The sequence below is a fragment of the Cervus elaphus genome, chromosome 24 (genome assembly GCF_910594005.1).
Source record: "Cervus elaphus chromosome 24, mCerEla1.1, whole genome shotgun sequence".
NCBI lineage: Eukaryota > Metazoa > Chordata > Mammalia > Artiodactyla > Cervidae > Cervus > Cervus elaphus.
In genome coordinates, this window is record NC_057838.1 from 69,894,939 (window position 1) to 69,917,750 (window position 22,812).

The window sequence follows — 22,812 nt, forward strand, 5'->3', positions numbered from 1 at the left end:
AAAGTCCAATATTTTAAAGTTATTTTGGAGCTTTGCTTTTTTCCCCCACACCACGAAGCTTGTGGGACCTTAGTTTCCCGACCAGGAATTGAACCTGGGCCCTCAGCAGTGATTTTGCCAAGTCTTAACCACTGGACTCTCAGGAAATTCCCCGAATGTCTAATTTTTATTACTAATAATGACTTACCTGGATAGAGCACCAGCTGTGTTTATAAGTATTAGGTAATCGTGGGTGGACATGAGTTTGAGCAAACTCTGGGACACAGTCAAGGACAGGGAAGCCTGGCATACTGCAGTCCACGGTGTTGCAAAGAGCTGGACATGAGTGACCGACTGAGCAACGACAAACGAGTGAGTGAAGGAATGCTCTCAAAGCCTGAGCAGAGGAGACGTGGAGCGAGGCTACAAGCAGTCCCTAAAGCAAAGGCAGCCTTGAGTCTCCCTGTTATCTTGGCACAGTCAGGGCAGCCAGGACTCTGCCCTGAATCATGATGGTGGCAGCCAGGGCCTGGCAAGGGGCGCTGCTCTTCGCAAGAAGTCCTGGCACAGCTGCTTCCTGCGGCAGCTTCTGAGAAAAGAGAAAGTTGGCGCCACCTAGCGGTAAAGAACAGGGACCACAGAGGAAGGCTAGGGAAATTCTTAACACAAAAAGTTATTTTATTTGGGGTGGGGTGCGGTGTCAGGGTGGTGGTGCTTGTGAGAAGGTGTTATTAAAATAGTATCTGACTTTTTAAAGTAAATTTTTGTTAAGATAATTGTATGCTCACGGGCAGTTGTAAGAAATAATACAGAAAGATCTTTCATACCCTTTGCCCAATTTCCCCCAATTTCCCCCAATTTCCCCCAAGTTAGACCTTGCAAAACAAAGATCAATGGAATAGAAATGAGAGTCCAGAAATAAATCCATACATTTGTGGTCAATTGTTTTGTGACAAAAGTGCCAACACAAGTCAACGGGAGAAATAATGATCTTCAACAAATGGTGCTGGGACATCTGGATGGTCGCATGCAAAAGAATGAGGTCGGACGCCTCATAAGGTGTATGAGCCTTACACCTTATACACAAACTAACTCAAAATGGGTCAAAGACCTAATTACAAGAGGTAAAACTATAAAATTCTTAAAAGACAGCATATGGGTAAATCTTCATGACCTTGGATCAAGCAATGATTTCTTATATATAAGAAAGACAGTAAAAACGTAAGCAACAGCAACAAATGAATAAATTGGATCTCATCACAGTAAAAATTTTTGTGCTTTCAAGTACACTATAAAGACAGTGAAAAGACAACCCACAGAATGAAAGAAAGTATTTGTCAGTCATATACCTGATAAGAGTCTAACTAGGGTTATAAAGAACTCATAAGTCTATGATAAAAAGATAGACTTAAAAATGAGATTTAAAAACTCAACTTAAAAATGGACAAGGTATTTGAATAGACATTTTTTCAAAGAAGATGTATAAACAGCCAAAAGTACCTGAAATGATGCTTAACATCATTAACCATCAGGGAAATGCAAATAAAAACCACAATGAGATACCAGTTCACATTCACTAAGGTGACTATTAATAAAAAAGACAGTAAGTGTTAGTAAGGATGTGGAGAAATTGAAACCTTTAATACTTTGCTGGCGGGAAAATACAGGGGAGCAGATACTTTGGAAATCAGGCAGTTAGGGAAAATGTTACAGTTGTTCCACAGCATTTGTACTCAAGAGAAATGGAAACATATGTCACACAAAGACTTGTACAGAAACCTTCACAGCAGCATTATTGAGGAGCCAAAAAGTGCAAACAACCCAAGTGTTCACTAACTGGTAAAAGTTAAATAAACAAAATGTATATGTGTGTATATCCCTAAATGGACTATTATTCAGCAATAAAAAAGAATGAAATATTGATTCATGCTATGACATGAACCTTGAAAATATTATGCTAAGAAGCCAGACACACAAAAGGCCACATGTTGTATGATTCTATTTACATGAAATATCCAGACATGCAAATCCACAGAAACAGAAAGGAGAGTAATGGTTGGGGGGAAGGGAATGAGAAATGGAGAATGACTGCTATTGGAGATCAATTTCTTTTAGGGATGATGAGAATGTTCTGGAATTAGTGGTAATGGAGGCACAATTTTTAAAAATATATTACAACCCATCAAATTGTACACTTACAGAAGAGTGAATTGTTTTTTTTTTAAATGTTTATGTTTATTTATTTTGCTTTGTGACTCTTAGCTGAAGCATGCAGGATCTTCCATCTTCACTGCAGCATGCAGTCTTTTAGTTGCAATGTGCGAATTCCTAGCTTCAGCACGTGGGATCTAGTTCCCTGATCAGGGATCAAATCTGGGCCCCCTGCATTGGGAGCTGGGAGTCTTGGTCACTGGACCACCACGGAAGTCCCAAAAGAATGAATTTTAAGGCATGTGGATTATATCTAAATTTTTTAAAACTAGCAAAATTATTATTAATTAATAAATAATAAATTTAAAAAAGAGAGAGAATACCACAACCAGGATAACATTGATATTGGTTCAATCTACAAATCTTACTCAGATTTCCCTAATGTCCCCTGTACTTCCCCATACCCTGTGTTTCTATAAAGGATTTAGCAAGTATCAAAAGAATGTACATTACTGTTTAAAGCAGTAAAACTCCCACAATTATATACGACCTCATACTCAGAGTTGGAGTCACAACCCACGATTCTCATTGTAAAAATGAGGTGTTATAAAATTTACCCTTGGTATATAATTCTATAGAATTAATATCATAACATAAAAGGGTATTTTATATTTGTTTGCATTTTACTCAACATAACTTATCTGTATTTCACGGTCTTAACCCAACAATGCAAATCTCTGGGGCTCTTTCCTGGTTTTTAACCAAGAGGCGTACTTATTTCAACTGAATTAAGGAGACTTTTACAGTCTGTTTCTCCCTGTTAATGTCTCATTTTAAGAAGTTTGGATTACTGAGTCTCAAGCCATCAGAAATATCCCTTTATATAGGGATGTGGAATCTTTCATCCGATGGATGGACCATAATTCCGTTAACCATCCCCTTATTGCTGGACGTTTAGGATGTTTCCATGTTTCCAATTTTCTTGCGGCAAACTACTGCACCGAGCAACTTAATTTCTTCTTCTGGATGATTTCCTCCTGGCAAGGGGTGGAGTTACTGGTTAAAGACTTTGCGCATCTGACTCCTGACTTATTTCCCGACGGCGCAAGACCCACGGCCCGGGTTCCCTGCGGCCCCCGACTGCGGCCTCAGCCTCCGCAGAGCCGGCCCCCGGGGGCGCGGCCTCGCGCTTTCCCCGGTCCCCGCGCCCGCGGGCCACGCCCCCGCCGCCCCTGGGGCCCTGCCGGCGCCCGGACTCACCTGGGCTCCCGCCCTCTGGCCAGCGCGCGTCCTCGCCTCAGCCTCGCGGTGTCCTCCCGGCTCCGCGGGGATGGCCCTGGGCGACGCCTGTCTCCCCTTCGCGTCCCTGCCCGCCCCCAGCGCCCGGCGGCGCATGCAGTGGGCGCTTGGCCAGTGCCCGCGGGTTTAAAGAGCCGGCTGCCGCAGCCACGCCGGCCTTCAGTCACTTCAAACAGGTCCCCGCCAGTGAACCGCGCCCCCGACATTGTTCGCGCGCCAGGAGCGGCCGTGAGGCGGCCGGGCTGAGGCGAGCGGCAAGAGTCCGGTCACGCAGCCGCGTATAGAGCGCCCACTGTATGCCGACAGTGTCCGGCGCGGGAAATGAGAGACAGTCACCGCGGTAGTGAGAGTGTGTGACAGGTGTCAGGGGCGCCTCCTGCGGGCAGGGAAGGCCGGCGGGGGAGCGGCTGACGGGAGGCGAGGCCGGCGGGCCTCCCGAAGGGGCTGATCAGAACAGGGGGCACTGGGAAGCGCGCGCTTGCGCGGGCCAGCGTGCCACATTCTGCCTCGCCTCCGAAACGCCCGCTTAGACTCCCGCCCGGAGTCAGCGAGGCGGGGAGGACGGCACTGACAGGAGGGCGTGGGGCTTGGAAGCGGAGGTCCGGCCGCCCGGAGCCGGGACGGGGTTAACGCCTGACGCGGCGGCGCGGCCCGGCTGTGCGCCTGCGCCGAGCGCGCAGTGCGCCTGCGCACAGTGCCGGGCGACGTGGCCGGCCGGAAGTGGGCAGTGCGGAACCGCCGCCGCCGCCGGCCGCTGCGTCCATCCTTGGCTGCAGCTTGGCTCCTGCAGGGACATCGCCATGCTGAAGAAATTCGACAAGAAGGACGAGGAATCGGGTGAGAGGGCCGAGGCCTTGGGGGAGGCCAGATCCCCGCGCTAGCCCTCCGCGCCCTCCCTTTGAGGCCTCCTACCGGACCTCCGTCTGGATGCGAGGCCTCGGGAGGCCCCGGGGACTTGCGCGAAGGTGCGGCGCCCTTCCGCAGCCGGCCCCGGAGAGCCCGAGCGGGCTCTGCTGCCCCTCACCCGGCAGCTCGGGCCGCGATTCGCTGGGTGACCTTGAGCGGGTCTGCGCCTCCGGGCCTCTGCTTCCCCGCCTGTCAGCGGAGGGGGCCAGACCCGGTGGTCCTCTGGGGATTCGCCGGGGCTGCGCCCGTGCTGGGGAGTCCTAGTCGGTGGTGCCCGGATCGGTGGTTGAGAACCCTGACTCCGATTCATTTATCCGGCAAACATATCGAGCGCCTGGTGCATGCCAGGTTGCACTGTTCCCAGACTCTGCAGCAGAGCTAGTGAGACGCGCTCGTGAGCAAGCTAGGAATATAAGACTGGTCGCAGCGGAGTGGAGGCAATAGACATCAGTCACATAGGTGTGTCATTAATTACGAGTGTGACTTCTGCTATGTGCAGAAACCATAGTCACTGGAGATGGTGGTCCCTCACGCAGTAGGAGCTCAGTTAGGTACCAGTTGCATACATGAATGAAAGACATGACACTCTAAGAGGCACACGAGGACTGTACCAGGGCTGCTGGGTGACTGCGAGTTAGTGGTTTGGGGTCAGGGGAGCTCCCTGGAGGCGGGTGGCAGGGCCTATTGGCAGCCTGTAGAGCTCTGAGTGCCTTTGAGAGGAGTTGGAGTTTGAATCTCCGGGCCATCGGGATGTCTTTCTCCATTGTCTACATCTGGGAGAGTTTTGAAATTCAGGGTCACAACCTGTGCTCAGCCCCTTCTCTTCTCTCATGGAAGGTGGAAGCTCCAACCCGTTCCAGCACCTCGAGAAGAGTGCGGTGCTGCAGGAGGCAAGTGTCATTTGCTCCCCTAGGTCTTCCATGGAGAATGTTCACAGTCAGTGTGATCAAAACGCTGGCACATTCAAAGTGCTGGTTTATAGGACATCAGGGGAGGAATCTGTTTGTGGAAAGACGGGGAATTCATTATGCTGATCCTTTTCTTCATCTTTGTTTCTCCTTCCATTTAATTAATAAGCTTTGAGGGTTTCTCTGGTGGTCCAGTGGGTAGGGCTCTACGCTTGCACTGCAGGGGACACTGGCTCCAGCCTTGTTTGCGGAACTAAGATCCTGCATGCAGGCCACGCAGTGTGGCTCCCCCCACCCCCCAAAAAAGAGCCTTTTTACTAAGTATTCATTAGTCTCTAAGTCAGCACATCTCCAGGTAATATCTAGGGAGGATTTCAGGAGTTGCTAATAGATGAATTTTAAAAAAAGGAAAACAAAACTCCTTCCATGTGAAAATAAAGTAGGACAAGTGTATTTCTTTACCTTGAGCGTTCTCAGATCTCTGATGTGCTTGAGGACAGTCATGGAAGGGAAATAAACTCAGCCAGAAGGTAAATATCCTTGGTCGCTTCTTCTCAGGCCCGTGTGTTTAACGAAACGCCCATCAACCCTCGGAAATGTGCCCACATCCTCACCAAGATCCTTTACCTCATAAACCAGGTAACAGGGTGAGGCTTGGGGGTGTGGAAAACAGTACTGGGGTGTGCTGGGGGCAGGGGCACAGCCCCTGGGTGGTGGCAGCCAGCGGCCCATCTCTGGGTGCCCTCAGGGTCCCACTCTGAGGTGTCGTCCTTGATGCAGCCTCTGCGGGTCTGAGGCTCCGACCTGGGCTGACATAGCAGGAAGAGCCTTCCGGCCTTTCTGTCCCAAGCTGAGGCTTCCTTCTGAACTGAAACAGGGGGAGCACCTGGGGACCACGGAAGCGACCGAGGCCTTCTTTGCCATGACCAAACTCTTTCAGTCCAATGACGTAAGTGCCGCCACCCCAGCCCTCCTCCGGGTGGTGGGAGGGCCCCTGTGCATGGCTGCTCCTGTGTCAGGCTGAGCCAGGGGTCACAGGGCTTTTCGCCTCTCCTGCCCAGCCCACCCTCCGTCGGATGTGCTACTTGACCATCAAGGAGATGTCCTGCATCGCAGAGGATGTCATCATCGTGACCAGCAGGCGAGTCCTGGGCCCCTGATGGCCGCACCCATGCCCAGCCTGTCTTCTGTCTCCCATCTTCTCCCGAGCTCCCGCCCCTCAGCCCTCCTCGGTCACGTGTCGCCAGCGCCCTCGCCGCCTCTCCTCTCCACTCCCCCTCCCCTTCAGTTACTCTGCCCAGCCCTGGCAGCCTCCAGGGTGGGCGGTTCCTCTTGTAATTCTCTGGTCTGGGCTTTTAGGCACAAGCCGTCTCTTCCCTGCTTCCTCTTGGTCCGCGGAGGCGGCCTGGAGCTTCCACAGCGACTCCAGCTCTTGCCAGGAGAGCCTGGGAAGAAGCGACCGGGATGGGGGGTGGTGGGGTGCACGAAGGCCACAGGCAAACTCGCCCACAGGCAGACTGGCTCACGGAGGACGTGCTCAGGAAGCGTTTGGCTCTGGCGTCATCCCTGGGCTCCACTCTCGTACTTCTTGACGTGGTTTGGGGGGCTGCTACACACGCATGTATAGGTTCACTTAGAGAATGTGGCAGACACGGCGTCTGCAGCCCCAGAGCTTCCAGGGAGGTAACCCCACAGACAGGCATTAGGGGGGTGTGGCGGCTGTGAGAGCAGGCCAGGAGGACTGCCGGCTTGAATCTGGGTCAGGAAAGGCCTCCTGGAACAGGGGGAGTGGAGTCCTGCGGGGCGAGGTGGGCAGAGCAGGACAGAGGTGGGGTGGGTGGAGCACAGCTGCCAGGATCTGGGGGGAGTCCAGGGACTTCTCCACAAGCACTCAACAGGGACGGCAGCAGGAAGCCCTGCGCGGGAAGATTGCCGTCAGAGCAGGGCAGTGACCCAGGCAGTGTGGAGTTTCACGGAGACCCCTTGATGAAGGGTTAAGAGCCCAGAGCGGACACCCGTCTGGAGACGGGCCTGCTGATCCGGGTGGGGTGAGTGGGGCGTGGGAGCAGGCCCGGCCCTGCGTGAGGCCCGCGCCTTGTCCCCGCAGCCTGACCAAGGACATGACCGGCAAGGAGGACAGCTACCGGGGCCCGGCCGTGCGCGCCCTCTGCCAGATCACCGACGTGAGTGCCCCACTCTGGGGAGGGGCGCGGGGCCCCGGGGCTCACGCCTGCGCCCCTCCGGTCCTCACTGTTCCCTGCCTGCGCCCCACAGAGCACCATGCTACAGGCCATCGAGCGCTACATGAAGCAGGCCATCGTGGACAAGGTGCCCAGCGTCTCCAGCTCCGCCCTCGTGTCTTCGCTGGTGTGTGGCCTCGGCCGGGACCCGGGCTGGGGCCGGGGCTGGGGCTGGTCGGGAGACTGAGGAAGCATCAAAGATGGCTTTCCAAAGGAAAACTAAAGCTGTGTGGCCCCGGTTCTGAGAGTCCCACCCCTGCTCGGTGAAAAGCGCCCAGGGGACTCTGGGTGGGTTGAGGGCCGGGTTGGCGGCCTTGACCCATGCCCTGGGGTGACAGGTTTTGGGGATTTGAGCCTGGCAGGAAGTCCGCCAGGGCAAGGGGAGCGAGGGTGGGAGCCGTGCCGAGTCTGCACCCTCTCGGAGGACCCCGGCGGCAGGGCGTCCTGCCCGCCCCGCTCAGCATGCCCTGTGCCCCACAGCACCTGCTCAAGTGCAGCTTCGACGTGGTCAAGCGCTGGGTGAATGAGGCCCAGGAGGCAGCGTCCAGTGACAACATCATGGTCCAGGTGAGCCGTGAACGGGGCAGGGATGCTGAAAATGCTCAGGCGCTGGCCAGCAGGATGGACTTCCACCACGGAGGTCCTGGCAGCCCCTGGCTGAAGCAGTCTTTAACCCTTTTCTCATGGTGGGGAGGCTTGGGGATTTGGGGAAAAGAATCTAGGGCACCTCTTGCAGGGGGAGTTGGCTTACAGACTTGATGGGCTCATGCTAAAATATTTGATAGTTTTGATAACCAGCGAGTATTGCTTTGGGTGTGTGATGCCATCTGCCTGGTTCCTGGTGAGGGTTCAGTGGGAGCCTCTGCCCTCCTGCCCAGACCTGCAGGCCCCCCGTGTGGACATCTGTTCCCTCTCCCGCCCCGTGTCTTAGTGCTTGGTCTCGTTTCCAGGGCCCACTCTGGCCCCTCAAAACCTCCAGGATCACAGGGGCTTCTTCCCACGTAGAAAGCCCTGAGCGCCGCCCTAGTGAGGACTCTGGAGGGCAGAGGGGACGGGGATGGTCTGTTTGCCTCCCCTCCCCCTGCTGGCTTTGCAGCAGCAGCCATGCATCCTGGGGCGGGGCCGGGCCGAGGGTCTGCTGTGAGGGCGCCAGTCTGCACGGCCCCTGACGACACGTGTCCTCAAACCAGGCCGGCTCTGGCTTCCTCTTTCTGGTTGGAGACACCTGGTCTCCAGTTCCTCCATCTGGGTGGCGCCTGGCGGGGCCGGGGGAAGGAGGCCTGCAGAGTCCCCGTGGCTTGGCCGGCTGGCCCACACCTGGGCTCCGGAAGCGCCCATGGTGCCCACCCCAGAGGTGAGGAGCGGCCGCGTGGCCTCAGGCCTCACTCGCCCTGCTCTGTGCCCGCCCCACCCTCCCAGTACCACGCGCTGGGGCTTCTGTACCACGTGCGGAAGAACGACCGCCTGGCCGTCAGCAAGATGATCAGCAAGTTCACGCGGCACGGCCTCAAGTCCCCCTTCGCCTACTGCATGATGATCCGCGTGGCCAGCCGGCAGCTGGAGGACGAGGACGGCAGGTAGCGGCACCGCGCCCTGCCGCGCGCCCCCCCCAGCCCTCACCCGGCCCTGGGGCGGCCCCTCAGCGTCCTCTTGCCGCCTGTTTCGTTGCAGCCGCGACAGCCCGCTGTTCGACTTCATCGAGAGCTGCCTGCGCAACAAGCACGAGATGGTGGTGTACGAGGCCGCCTCGGCCATCGTCAACCTGCCCGGGTGCAGCGCCAAGGAGCTGGCCCCCGCCGTCTCAGGTGCCCAGGCCCCGCCCCCCGCGGGCTCAGCTGCCCAGGCCCCGCCCCCCCGCCACCCCCCCTGCAGCTGGGTCTCCCGGGGCGAGGCCCTGCCCGGCGGTGGGCAGGTGCACGGCTCCTCGGTGGGGGTGGCCGTGCTGGTTGGGGAATAGCTGAGCGGGGGATTTGGGTCTGAACAGTCTCCAAGCCCTTGCCCCACAACTGTGCCCCGTGCCCCGTCCCTGCCCCTCCCGGGGGCCCCTGGGTTTCCTGGCTGCCCCAAAGGGGGCAGCCCGTCACTGGCGTCTGTCTCCTCACAGTGCTCCAGCTTTTCTGCAGCTCCCCCAAGGCCGCCCTCCGTTATGCTGCGGTCCGCACCCTCAACAAGGTGAGTTCGAGGTGGAGGGAGTGGGGCCGGCCTTCCGACAGGGCTGGGGGAGGGGGCCTGGGCCCAGGAGACCCGTCTGGTCCCCCACAGCAGGAGGTGCAGCCCTGGCTGGTCTCTGTCCCCCAGCTGCTGGCGTGAGCCCACCTGAAGGGCCAGCAGAACAGCGGGAGGCCTTCTACGGCCCATCCCTGTCCTCATCTCTTTGCTCCCGGACAGGTGGCCATGAAGCACCCATCCGCGGTGACAGCCTGTAACCTGGACCTGGAGAACCTGGTGACGGACTCGAACCGCAGCATCGCCACGCTGGCCATCACCACCCTGCTCAAGACGGGCAGTGAGGGCAGCATTGACCGCCTCATGAAGCAGATATCCTCCTTCATGTCCGAGATCTCGGACGAGTTCAAGGTCTATAGTCTGCGCCCGGAGCAGGGTGGGCCGGGGGGCGGACGGGGGACCTCGCTGGTGGAGATGTGCGAGGCACTGCATCTGGCCTTTGTCAGCAAGGCCAGGAGCTTCCAGGCTGGCCGGTTAAGCCCTTTAGTGTCTCTGTGGGCGCTGTGTCCTGTGCTGGGCAGAGTCCGGAGAGAGGGGAGCAGTATACGCGCCGTCTTGCCTTCAGAGCTCGCTTTTTGGGGTGGGAAGATGGAAGCCGACACTGGTGTGGACGGGATCATTCCACACACTGGTGCAGTGAGGAAACCCTCAGGGTAGCAGTTCCCGGGGGAGCCGCCCAGGAAGGACCTGGGAAGGGCCAGCAGGAGCGCTTGTGCGCTTGCCTTGGGGTCTGAGTAGAAGAGCAGCCTGGAGGGACTCGCAGTGTGGATCGGGGCCTTGGACCACTGTGCTTGCTGCCCTGCCCAGGGGGTCGGGGTTGCAGGCTCCCCAAGGGGGGCGAAGGTGCCCTCGTCCCCTGGCCTGTCACGCCTTGTCCCGGCCTCACCCGAGGAGGGGCTCTGCTGGCCCCAGGGACTGAAGGAGCCGCCTGCGGGCCCGGGCCGTGGTTCACGCGTGTCTCTGGCACAGGTGGTGGTCGTGCAGGCCATCAGCGCGCTGTGTCAGAAGTACCCCCGCAAGCACGCCGTGCTCATGAACTTCCTGTTCTCCATGCTGCGGGAAGAGGTAAGAGCGGGTGGCCTGGCTGCTGGCTCCCGGGCGGGCGGGCCTGGATCCACCTGTTAGCTGGCTGGCTTCCCTTTCGGCTCCTCATGCGCAGGCAGTGCAAACACGCCCCAGTCACTGTGGTTACAGTCGTAACCGACGACGTACCACCCTGGCCGTAAAGACCCAGCAGATGCCCCAAGGCAATGCTTAAGCAGAAGATGGCTCACAGTCTGTCTGGTATCATCTGGTATAGAAATATTCTAGCCATTGCAGTTTTTCATAGAAAAATTTTCTCCCAGAAAAATCGGTCCCTGATGCCGAAAAGGTTGGAGACCGCTGTCATAAAATAGACATGACACAGAATTCATCGAGGGCTTCCCCGGTAAAGAATTGGCCTCTGATGAAGGAGACCTGGATTCGACCCCTGGGTTGGGAAGATCCCCTGGAGAAGGGAAAGGCTACCCACTCCAGTATTCTGGCTTGGAGAATTCCACAGATTATATAGTCCATGGGGTCGCAAAGACTAAGCGACTTTCACACCAGAGTTCATCACTTTAACTGTTCGTAAGTCTATATTGTTCAATATTGTTACATACCTTCACATAGGAGTGCAGTTAATCTCCAGAACTTTCTCATCCTGCAAAACTGAACTCTGTTCCCATTTAACGATAATCCCCTACTTGACACCCCTCTGGCCTCTACACCACCCATTCTGCCTTTGTCTCAAAGGTGGGAAGAAAATCAAGTCCCAGATGTTTCTATTAAAGCATCTGCGGTTAGACTGGGAACAGCCCCGGCGAGCATTCAGCCTGAGCCTTTGGTTTTTACACAAAAGGGAGGTCGTGGCGGGGGAGCCAGGCCCTCGCTTGCGGGCTCCGGCTGGGCCGCGGGGCCAGGCTGCAGCTGGGCTACGCAGAGCCAGCTGGGGCTCAGCTCCTCGTCGCGCTGGCCCGCAGGGCGGCTTCGAGTACAAGCGGGCCATCGTGGACTGCATCATCAGCATCATCGAGGAGAACGCGGAGAGCAAGGAGACGGGGCTGTCCCACCTGTGCGAGTTCATCGAGGACTGCGAGTTCACCGTGCTGGCCACCCGCATCCTGCACCTGCTGGGCCAGGAGGGGCCCAGGACCAGCAACCCCTCCAAGTACATCCGCTTCATCTACAACCGCGTGGTGCTGGAGCACGCAGAGGTCCGCGCAGGTGCGCTGGGGCGGGGGCTGCGCCGGGGCGGGGCACCGGGCTCCCGGCGGCCGGAGGACGGCCCAGGGGCGGGGCACCGGGCTCCCGGAGGCCTAGGGGCGTGGGCACCCGGGCTCCCAGCGGCCGGAGGACGGCCCAGGGGCGTGGGCACCCGGGCTCCCGGCGGCCCAGGGGCGTGGGCGTCGCTCGGTGAACGCTCACCTCAGCAGTTTTTCTGTTTCACTGTATGTAGTCGTTTTCCTTTCTCCTTTTTTCACCTTTCTCCTTTCTTTCTTCATGGTGTTTAGGTTTTTCTTTTTAACAATAGCTTTCTTGAGATATAATTCACATAGCATACTCCCTTAAATGAGTGTGCGCTTCCATATACAGCCACCCTAGTCTGCATTTTACTTTGACTTACTGCCGTTTCCCGCTCGCGCCTGCTCTGGACAGACGCTCCCCAAGCAGCGGTTACTTCCTCAGTTGTAGTTCATTTTCTCTCACTTACCGTCAGGTAAGGCTTCGCTGCACCTGAGGCCCTTAGGATACAGAAATTGAGGGCAGCTCTCGTGGCCCCTTTGCAGTTCGAGCTGAGAAGGGCTGCTGGGCCCGAGGACAGGGCCGCCTCCCCCCGGAGAAGCGAGGCCTGGACGCTGCTTGTCATGGGGTGTCGGGTCGGGCCTGCGGCCGGCCCGCTCTGAGCCCTGATGCTCATGAGTCGTGTTTGCCTCGTGCACGCAGGCGCCGTGAGTGCTCTGGCCAAGTTCGGGGCGCAGAACGAAGAGATGCTGCCCAGTATCCTGGTGCTGCTGAAGAGGTGCGTGTGGCGTCCCCGCGGCCGGCGGCTGCTCCTCGTCTCTGTAGCTGGGAAGGGGGAGAAAAGATGCGCAGCTGTTGAAACAGCGGAAGCACAGCAAAGCGTGACGCTGTGCGCACAAAAACCCTCCGCCTGGCTGTCACCGTGGTGTTCTCTGTTTTAAAAACAGCTTTATCGAGAGAGAACTCGCAACCCACACAGTGTCCCCGTCTTCAATGCATGATACAGCGGGTTTGTTACATTCAGAGTTGTTTACCCATCACCCCCATCTAAGTTGAAACTTTTCTGTTCACCACGCTGTGCGGCTTCTGGGATCTTAGTTCCCTGACCAGGGATCGAACCTGGACCCTCTGCAGTGAAAGCACAGAGTCCTAGCCACTGGACCACCAGGGAATTCTCGAAAACAGTTTTACCACTCCAGAGAAGCCCTGTTAGCTAGTAGTCCCCGCGAGCGCCGCCCCCGCCCCTTCGGCTCCAGGTCCGGACCTGCCATGCGACCCCTGGCGTTCAGCGTGTCGCCTCTCACGTGTGTGGCTCCTTCACGGGTTTCCAGGCTTCGCCCGTGCTGTCACACGTGCCAGCGCTTCATGCCTTTCTATGGGCAGATACTCCTGCGTGGCGTGAAGGGCCCTCGTTTGATAACCCGTTCAGTCGGTGGGCGTTTGGCCCGCTCCCGGTCCGCGGCTGGCGTGACTCGCGCTGCTGTGAACGTTCTTGCACGAGTCTCTGTGCGTTCAGCTCTCTTGGGTGTGCGCCCAGGAGCGGGATTGCGGAGTCATGTTCGAGTCCTTTGTGACGTGTGCTGCAGGATACAGGCGCGCGGCTCCCTCCCTGGGTGGGCTCTGGACGAGGGTCCCAGGAGAGTGAATACCGCCGCCCCTGTGCCTCTGACACCCGGGCACCGCATCTGGTGATCGGGGCACAGGAGCCCCGCAGCGCCGCCTGCGCCCCGCGGCCCCGTCAGGAGCGCCCTGTGTTCTGGCCACAGGTGTGTGATGGACGACGACAACGAGGTCAGAGACCGGGCCACCTTCTATCTCAACGTCCTGGAGCAGAAGCAGAAGGCCCTCAACGCAGGCTATATCCTGAACGGTGAGTCCTCCCCGCCCGGCCACCGCCCTAGCCCCCTCCCCGAGCTGCGGCCTTCCCGGGCGGGGCGCCCTCCGCTGGACTCCCCTGGCAACTGCAGGGCTTCTCTGTCATCTCAGAAGACGCGAGGGGGCGCGAGGGTAGGAGCAGCCCAGAGAGCTGACCTCCACGTGCCGAGTCCTCCCACTCTATCCAAGCCCCTTCCTGCGCCGGTCTGCTCTTCGCAGCAGTCCTGCAGAGGAGGGTGTCCTGAGAAGTGGGGGTTCGGCGGCCGCGGTGGTTTTCCCAGGGTCCTACAGCCTTGACCCCTGGACCCGCATCTCGCTCTGGCCTCTAGGTCTGACGGTGTCCATCCCGGGTCTGGAGAGGGCGCTGCAGCAGTACACTCTGGAGCCGTCGGAGAAGCCCTTTGACCTCAAGTCTGTGCCCCTGGCCACCGCGCCCATGGCAGAGCAGAGGACAGGTGAGGCACACCTGTGTCCTTCAGCGGCCCTTCGGTCTAGGCCTCCTCTGGAGGGTCTGCCTTGCCCACAAGGCCACCACAGCTGCCCAGGGTGGAAGGCGCCATGCTGGGCGGAGGGAGTTAGCCCGCCTGCCTCTGGCCCTGGGGGAGGAAGCCAGCTGCACACAGACAGTCGCATGCTGTCTCCCGTGCTCCGAACTTCACACTGGGGGGTGGAAATTACACTTGCTGAGTAACAGCGCTGAGGTTGACGTGCCCGGCCATCTCTGAGCTGTGGGTCGCCGTGCGTGCTTGTTCTGCAGAGAACACCCCAGTCACCGCCGCCAAGCAGCCCGAGAAGGTGGCCGCCACCCGGCAGGAGATCTTCCAGGGTGAGTGAGGGGGCTCGCGGGGCTCGCGGGCCATGGCTGGGGTGGCGGCTCTTCCCCCAGGAGCCGAGATCAGGTCTCCCCTGCGTGCTGGCTCTGAGAGTGTTTAGACGCATGCTTGACCCTCAGGTGGAGGTTGTCGCATCCATTTGGTATCTGAGGATTTGGATGTTCAGAGAGACTCGGTGATTTGCCCAGTTTGCACAGCACCAAGGGGAGGGTGCCAGAATTAAAGACCAGCTCCAGCTGGCCCAGAGCCGCCCAGGCCTTGTTCTGAGCGCTGCAGGCCCTGGGCCCAGTCGGTTCAGGGTGTCTGATGCCTCTCAGCGGAGTTGAGGACACGACGCGGGCCCGTGTCTCGGCTCCATTTCTGCTCCATCCAACTTGTCTGGCAGGGTCTGGTGAGGAGCCCGTCTGTCCCCCTGCTCCTGCATTTCTAAGGGGAGAGGCTGTGTGTCTAGTTGGCAGACCACATTGTCCACTAGATCCCTGCCTTCGAGGCCCAGCACTTGCCTCTCATCCTGGGTGACTGCCACGCCGACTCCCCGACTCGTCTCCTGTCGTCCTGCCTGCTCTGCATGGCTTCTGTCTTCTCTGTTTTCTGTCCGTCACTGCACCAGTGCCTGCCTTCCTCATAGCAGGCTCCCGATAACTGTTGGATTCATTTCAAGTCCACCTTTTCCATTCCACTCCTGAACCTGTCTTCCACCAACATGCCGTCTCTCAGATGTGGCTGAACCGGGACCCTGAGCTGGCTGGCGTCGCTCTCACCGCAGGTTTTCCCTGTGTGTTCCTTCCCTCTTGCTGCCGGCAGAGATCAGCATGAACTTAGTGGTTTCACTCAACGCTGCTTCACCACTTGTCCTGAAGTCTGAGTTCAGCCTCTTTATGGGGGGAAGAGCATAATAATAATACTGCCTGCCTTCTCCCCCGTCCCCGAAATCCTGCTAAGTGTAGGGCAGCATATCCTACTGCCTCGGGCAGAGTTCTTTTCCACGTGGAGGTCAGTGTAACCGGGAAGACCAGCGACGGATCTTGACTAGTGGTCCTCAGACATCGGTGTGCGTCAGTCACGAGGGGAAGCTTGTTCGAGATGCAGGATTGGGGCTCTTGCTGCGGAGTCTCTGACGGGCAGGTCTGGGGAGGCCTGAGGATCTGCACTGTTGCCATGCCCGCACCCCCGGGTGTTTCTGGCGCGGTGACTCCTGAGCACAGCTTGGGGAGCACTGCCAGCTGCTCAGTGCCCCGTTCTCCCGGGCACGCGAAGCTGGCCTGCACCAGACGCCTGCCGGTCTCTCTGAGCTGGGCTTTTTGTAACACTCAGAATCTGCTCCCTCTCCTCTGGGGCCACTTGTCCCGACAGCCACGTGTCTGAGAGCAGCCTGTCCTGCCTGGTTCAGTGGCCAGCAGCGCGATCGTCTTCTCCTTGTCTTTCCCCGTCTCCCTCTTCTGAGCACCCTTGCTGAGCTTCTGAGCTTGAGGGGGTCTCTGGATGGACGAGGCCGGGCCGTGGGCCTGTTGTCCATGGTTGGTCTGGCGTGCCGTGTGGGACGGCGGGGAGGCGGCTTCACGGAGTGGCACCAGCCGAGCAGCGTGAAGGCGGGAGGGTGTGCTCGGGGGGTGTCAGGAATCAGGTGTGAGCCCTTCGGTCGGGGAGCCCTGAGGGCCCGCAGCCTGAGGCCTGATCAGAGACCTCGCTGAGCCGCCGGGTGAACGCACGGCCTGTGGGTTTCAGAGCAGCTGGCGGCCGTGCCCGAGTTCCAGGGGCTGGGGCCCCTCTTCAAGTCCTCGCCTGAGCCCGTGGCCCTCACTGAGTCAGAGACGGAGTACGTCATTCGCTGTACGAAGCACACCTTCACTGAGCACATGGTCTTCCAGGTGAGCCGGGGGCCTCCCGGGGGCCCGGGCGCCCCCACTGAGCACATGGTCTTCCAGGCGAGCCGGGGGCCTCCCGGAGGGCCGGGCGCCCCCAGCCTAGTGGCTGGAGCCCAGCTCAATGCCAGCCCTGCCTCCCTCTGCTCTGTGTTGAGTCCTTGACTCGGGGCCTGTGTGGCTCCCATGTGCCCACATGGAGACGGGGAGCCTGGGCAGGGGGCCTGGGTCGGGAGTCGGGGTGGCCGTGGGGTGAGAGGCGGGGTTCCCGACGCCACCTCTGCAGCTCGGGCCCCCCCACCCCCCGGCTCAGCATCTCAGCCCCTCTGCTCCCTGGTCCAGTTTGACTGCACGAACACACTCAATGACCAGACCCTGGAGAACGTCACGGTGCAGATGGAGCCCACGGAGGCCTACGAGGTGCTGGGTTACGTGCCCGCCCGCAGCCTGCCCTACAACCAGCCTGGGACCTGCTACACGCTGGTGGCCCTGCCCAAGGAAGACCCCACGGCTGGTGAGCCCCCCGGCCTCCTGGGAGCCCCTGGGTCGGGTGGGGGGCGCGGCCTGTGCACCAGCCGTCTGTCTCCGGTCAGAGCTTCAGCTCCTGGAGGTCGGTCCAGAGAGGAAGGCCAGCCTGCCCTGGAACTTTGCACACAGCAGCTCATTTCCTCCTCACACACCCTTCGGGGCAGCACTGTTGTCTGTCCGAGAGGGTACCCGAGATCAGGGTAAACAGCATGCCTGAATTCATGAGGCTGGTGAGAGGCCGAGCCCGGGTCCTCAGGCAGGATTCTGTCTTGACCGTGAAGGAGCCAGAGAGGCACACACAGGACCGTCCAAGTCCACTCCTCCCAAAGAAGCGGGCTTTTCCAGGCCTGGGATGGTGGGCCCGGACGGCACGTGGACGTGGCCACCCTGAAGCATCTCTGCCCCCCTTGCTCCTCTTTCCTCGTGAGGGCAGCTCCTCAGGCTGCAAGCAGGCACTCCTGCCTCCCCACGCCCATGCCTTCGGTCCCGACTCGTGGGCAGGCTGGCACGGGCCGCTGGCGCAGCCGAGGCCTGGAGGGCAGGCTGTGGCTGCCCGCCCGCAGAGCGCCCGCCCTGATGGCGCGCCTTCCCTCCCGCAGTGGCCTGCACGTTCAGCTGCATGATGAAGTTCACCGTCAAGGACTGCGACCCCACCACCGGAGAGGCGGATGAGGAGGGCTACGAGGATGAGTACGTGGTAAGCGAGGAGGGCTATGAGGATGAGGACGTGGTAAGCGGCAGCCGGGGCCCGCGGGGCTCACAGCCAGTCTGCACGCGTGTGCTCGCTGGTTTCCGTTTAGCCATCGTGCAAGAATTTTTGCTTTTAACTTAAAAAAGAAATACATGTTCAAGTGTAACAAGAAAACCTGGGAAATACAAAAACAAAGTACACACAGACAGGAAAACGTTAACCGTAGTCCTTGGGAATGGCTGAGGGGAGAGGAATCGTATGACTGAGGTTATTATGTGCGTTACAGATCTTGTTGGGTTCACTTAGAACCGGGGTATAATTTCCCGTCAGTACGAATACTTCATAAACACAATTTTTAATGACTTTAAAATACTCTCTTCTGTTGATATATCCTAATTCACTTCATCTTGTATTCCGTTAACATTGGGCATTTGTGATTCCAAGTTCTACTATTTTTAAGCGCTACATTAAACACCCCTTTCAGTATAAATTTGTATCTGTGTTTCAGATCTATCTTCTTGGGACTAGAAGTAGAATAATTTTAAAAAGAATTTTTTTAAACAATTATTTTCTATAAGTAGGATAATTGCGTCAAAGACTCAGGACAATTTTAAGGCTTGTTGGTTCATGCTGTCAGTTGCTTTCTAGAGAAGCGGGGTCAGTTTGTATCTGCTGGCAAGCCTCTGATGCAGTGCGGTGGCCCTTCCGGCTCCAGCTCGCGGGCTAGCCTAGAACCGAGGGCAGGGTCATTCTCGCTTTGCCCAGGGCGCTGTGGCTCCATGCCATCTGAGTGCAGACCCAGATAGGCAGCCTGGGATGGAGACTGCCAGAGCCCTCGTGGCCAGAGGGGCAGCCGCTGGAACACAGCCGATGGGCATGTGTGTCCTCCCGGGCCCACGGCGGAGCCAGCAGTGAGCTAAGCCATGGACAGGAGGCTGCGTATGAGGCCCGGCTTCTGCCACAGGGGCTGCGTCTGACCTGTGAACACCCTTCCCGTGCACGGGAGCAGGGGCTCAGCGGAGAGCTGCTGGCGAACGAGTGGGTGGGCGCTCAGAGCGGCCCGGCCAAGTCACAGGAGGCGGACTCTGAGCAGCCCTCGCCCCCCGCCCCGTCCACTCAGGAACTGGCGGCTTCGGAGGGTGCTCTCTCACAGCCGACACCCCGAGAGAGGACGGCGGGCCCTCCACATCTGTGGGTTCTGCCTCCATGCATCCAACCGACGGATGCAAATAATCAGAGTGGGTTCCAGAAAATTCCCAGAAGCACAACTTGAGCTTGTTACACAAGGCAACTGTTTACATAGTGTTTGCACTGTATTTACAACTGTTTCTGCAATATTTACATCGTATCAGGTATAAATAATCGAGAGGTAGCGCAAAGTGTAAGGAAAACGTGTGTAGCTTAAACACAGATACAGCACTGCTTTACATAAAGGACTGGAGCCTCCAGGAGTTCAGTGTCTGAGGGCGCGTCCCGCTGAGGGGCCACCACCCGGCCGTGAGCAGCTGAGGACAGGCCGCTGGTCCGGTGGGGCCCGGCCCCGGAGCGCGGCACTCGGAGCCTGCGCCGCCGGAGGGGGCAGGTGGGCAGAGTGCAGCAGAGGCTCTCGGCCGCCTGTCCCTGGAGCTGTAACTCAGGCCCCCCTGCCTTCCCCAGCTGGAGGATCTGGAAGTCACGATAGCAGATCACATCCAGAAGGTCATGAAGGTAAACTTCGAGGCAGCCTGGGACGAGGTGGGGGATGAGTTTGAGAAGGAGGAAACATTCACCTTGTCTACCATCAAGACCCTCGAAGGTAAGCGCTGGGGGTGCCTGTTCTGGTTTGCCTGCCTTTCAAGACCCTTGGCCACTGTCCCCGCCTCCATCCCCCAAAGATCCAGGACACACAGTTCAGATACATAAAATAATAAAAAAGAGTCACTCAGTTGTGTCCGACTCTTTACGACCCCATGAATGAGAGTCCATGGAATTCTCCAGATCAGAATACTGGAGTGGGTAGCCTTTCCCTTCTCCAGTGGGTCTTCCCAACCCAGGGATCAGACCTAGGTCCCCCACATTGCAGGTGGATTCTTTACCAGCTGAGCCACCGGGGAAAGTTCAGATGCTGCTTCATTAAAAGCTGTGCACAGTGGGATTTGGGGCTGGGGGAGTGGTGATGGCTCAAAGCGGGGGTGGGATAAGTGGGTTAATAACTCCGGGACTTCTCCCCGCAGAGGCTGTGGGCAACATCGTCAGGTTCTTAGGAATGCACCCTTGTGAGCGGTCTGACAAAGTGCCGGACAACAAGAATACGCACACGCTGCTCCTGGCCGGTAAGTGGCCTTTGTCTTGGGAAGGGCCTGGGTGCCGCTGGGGGGCCCGGGCACCCAGAGCTCGCAGCGCCGAACATCACAAGGCGTAAGAAGACCTGCCAGAGACGTCTTCCCCCAGCGCCTGCTGCCAGTCTCTGTGTCCCCTCCCACGGGCAGCCAGTGAGCTACTGCGCGGGACAGCACGCACCTCCCTGTGACCACAGGGCGTGAGAGCTAGCGTACACATTGCCCTTTGCAGATGCAAACATTTGTGTACAGGTGGTGGGTACGTTACTCTGCACTTGGGTTTGCACTTGACAGTACATCTTGAAGAGCTTCCTCTTTTCTTTTTTTTTTTAACAACATGAAATTTACCAGTGTAGCAATTTTTAGGTGTTCAGTTCAGAGGCGTTAAGTACATTCCCGCTGTTTTGCAGCCATCACTACCATCCACCTCCAGAACTTTCTTGTCATCCCAGACTGAGCTTTCTTAGTTTCTTGTGGCTGACCACTGTTTCACAGAACCGGTACATGTACTGATGTACCGGATTGTTCTAGTGTTCTGCTATTACAGAGCGTGCTGCAAGGAATAATCCCGTACATACGTGTACACTTAGGCAGTTTACTTTGGATGTGTGCACTCGGGTATTTGTAGGGTAAGATTCTCAAGGCTCTACCAGGTCAAAGTGCATTTTTCATCTCAGTAAATATTTCCAGTTGCCTGCCATAGGAATCGTATGCCTTCTGTCCCACACTTCCGACCAAACAGCGTGTTCTCAATCTGTATGGTCTTTGCCAGGCGTCTTAATGGTGTCTCATGTGGTTTCACTTTACATTTCTTGTGTACTCAATGACATTCAGCATCTCCTCAAATGCAGAGTGCCATTTGCATTCCATTTCCTGGGAATCGTTTTCATATCCTTTGATATGAAACATTGTATGTAGTTTTATTTATATCATATATATTTTCCCACTGGGTTGGTTATTCTTTTCTAATAGGAATGGGATTTTTAAGCACTTCTGGAAATTTTCAAACTTAAACACACGGAACCCCCATGTACTCCTCCAACTGTAGCAACGAGCATCTCTACCCAGATGTGTTCTCCACCCCCAGATTATTTTAGAGCAAACTCCATACATAGACATTTCACATGTAAATGTTTCTGATCCGTTGGTTCTCTAAAAGCTCATGATCCAATACGCTTATCACACCTGAAACAATGAACGGAGGGAAATTCTTTTTTCTGAGTGTTTATAAACAGAGTTAGGAAGTGGCTCTGCTTCAGTGCCCTGCTCACAGCTGGCCGCACCCAGGCCACAGCCAGGCAGCGCCGTCCCCTGGGCTTGCAGACACCTGCACTGCAGTCTTGCCACGGTGGGGCTGTCCCTCGCTCTTTGTGCTTTGATGCGGTCAGGACGTGTGAGAGCCTCGGTGATGTCAGACAGAACCATACATGTCCAGTAATTCATCTGGGTCGGCAGCAGCGTGACGTGCAGGCTGACCTCTGCCGAGGTCACTGATGATGCTGCAGCGCAGAGAGGTGCAGCGACATGCCCAGCGCCTCCCGCGGCTCCCGTCTCCCCCCAGAGCTGCCTCTGCCGGCTGTGGCACGCCCCCCTCAGCCCAGCCGCGCAGCCTGCTTCGGTCTTACGCACCTGCCTTCTCTCCCTTGCAGGTGTGTTCCGGGGCGGCCATGACATCCTGGTGCGCTCCCGGCTGCTGCTTTTGGACACGGTCACTATGCAGGTGACAGCCAGAAGTTCGGAGGAGCTGCCCGTGGACATCGTCTTGGCGTCTGTGGGCTAAGAGGCCAGCTTGCATCGGACCACGTCCTCCCCTTTCCCCGAACACTACGCAAGAGTTGCGCCTTCCTCCTGAACCCAGTGGAAGCTCCTTTCCAAGCCTTGTATTGAAAAGCAATTAGGAATCACTGAGGGTTTTTTGTTGTATTTTTTGTTTTCTTAAATTGACCCCCTGCCCCAAACCCCCCTGCTGACAGTGACTCTCTAAACCTGGCATGATTTTAGCTCGTCCTAGAACTTGCTGCCTTGCCTGCCAGGGAAGGGGCATTGCAAATGAATAAAGTGCTTGCACCACCTGAGTTTATCCCCTTCGGAACCATCATCTTATCCCTACAAATAAATCAGCATGTATTTATTGAACAACTGCTACTTTTGCAGACTCGAGCTTAGGGGTCCGGCTTCACTGCCACTGTACCTACAGGAGGCAGGACCCTCTCACAGGCCTCCGCCCCGGCCCCTCACCCTTTGCTGAGGGGATGACAGCAGCGGGCGGGCAAAACCACCCTCCTCCTGTAGGAGATCAGTGAGGTCTGGGGGTCTGGGTGGGTCACCAGGCCTAGTGCTGGGTCTGAGGTGGGGGTGCCCTCCTGCTGCTGGAGGAGCAGCCCCACGGAGCAGAAGCCCCTGGTTTCTGCAGCTGGACTTTTAAACCCAGGCCTGGCGGTTTTGCCAATACATCTGTCTTGCCTACTGTTAAAAACATTGGCGTCAACCGTTAAAGATTCGTACTGGGGCTGGGGGGGAAGGTGGGGGCCTTGGGAAGTGTTCTGGTGCCCACTGAAGTTTGAGTGACCTGTGGTTCGTGGAATTTTCCTGATGGTTTTTCAAGTCTTGCCCCAAACCATGGGCAGTTAGTATGACTGCCAAGTAAAGACCATGTTTTCTGATTTCACCCCCACAATGACCTGGAGCCCTGGTTCCCGCTGTGCGGAGCAGGGCCCGCAGGCCCCTGGGT

At 57.4% G+C, this 22,812-nt stretch overlaps 1 protein-coding gene and 1 non-coding gene across 2 annotated transcripts; one reads left to right on the plus strand and one right to left on the minus strand.

Moving 5' to 3' along the window:
• Nucleotides 1–4,089: 4,089 nt before the first annotated feature.
• Nucleotides 4,090–22,156, plus strand: COPG1 (COPI coat complex subunit gamma 1). The gene is made up of 24 exons (XM_043886486.1): nucleotides 4,090–4,266; nucleotides 5,173–5,225; nucleotides 5,802–5,882; nucleotides 6,121–6,192; nucleotides 6,305–6,384; nucleotides 7,351–7,426; nucleotides 7,518–7,610; nucleotides 7,964–8,050; nucleotides 8,903–9,060; nucleotides 9,155–9,288; nucleotides 9,588–9,655; nucleotides 9,872–10,060; nucleotides 10,679–10,774; nucleotides 11,713–11,956; nucleotides 12,677–12,752; nucleotides 13,741–13,844; nucleotides 14,179–14,304; nucleotides 14,607–14,675; nucleotides 16,408–16,550; nucleotides 16,887–17,058; nucleotides 17,672–17,769; nucleotides 19,420–19,558; nucleotides 19,977–20,075; nucleotides 21,731–22,156. Exons 1-24 carry the CDS (start codon nucleotides 4,230–4,232, stop codon nucleotides 21,859–21,861), a joined length of 2,625 nt encoding a protein of 874 aa, XP_043742421.1. The 5' UTR covers nucleotides 4,090–4,229; the 3' UTR covers nucleotides 21,862–22,156.
• TRNAE-UUC lies at nucleotides 13,073–13,145 on the minus strand. The gene has a single exon. It is a non-coding gene; the product is annotated as a tRNA-Glu (tRNA).
• Nucleotides 22,157–22,812: the final 656 nt, after the last annotated feature.

Excerpts from the sequence above, each read along its gene's own strand:
- COPG1 (XM_043886486.1), top strand. The coding sequence starts at position 4,230 with ATGCTGAAGAAATTCGACAAGAAGGACGAGGAATCGG. Across the intron at positions 6,385-7,350 it reads GTCATCATCGTGACCAGCAG|CCTGACCAAGGACATGACCG; the intron begins GCGAGTCCTGGG and ends TTGTCCCCGCAG. Across the intron at positions 19,559-19,976 it reads TACCATCAAGACCCTCGAAG|AGGCTGTGGGCAACATCGTC; the intron begins GTAAGCGCTGGG and ends TTCTCCCCGCAG.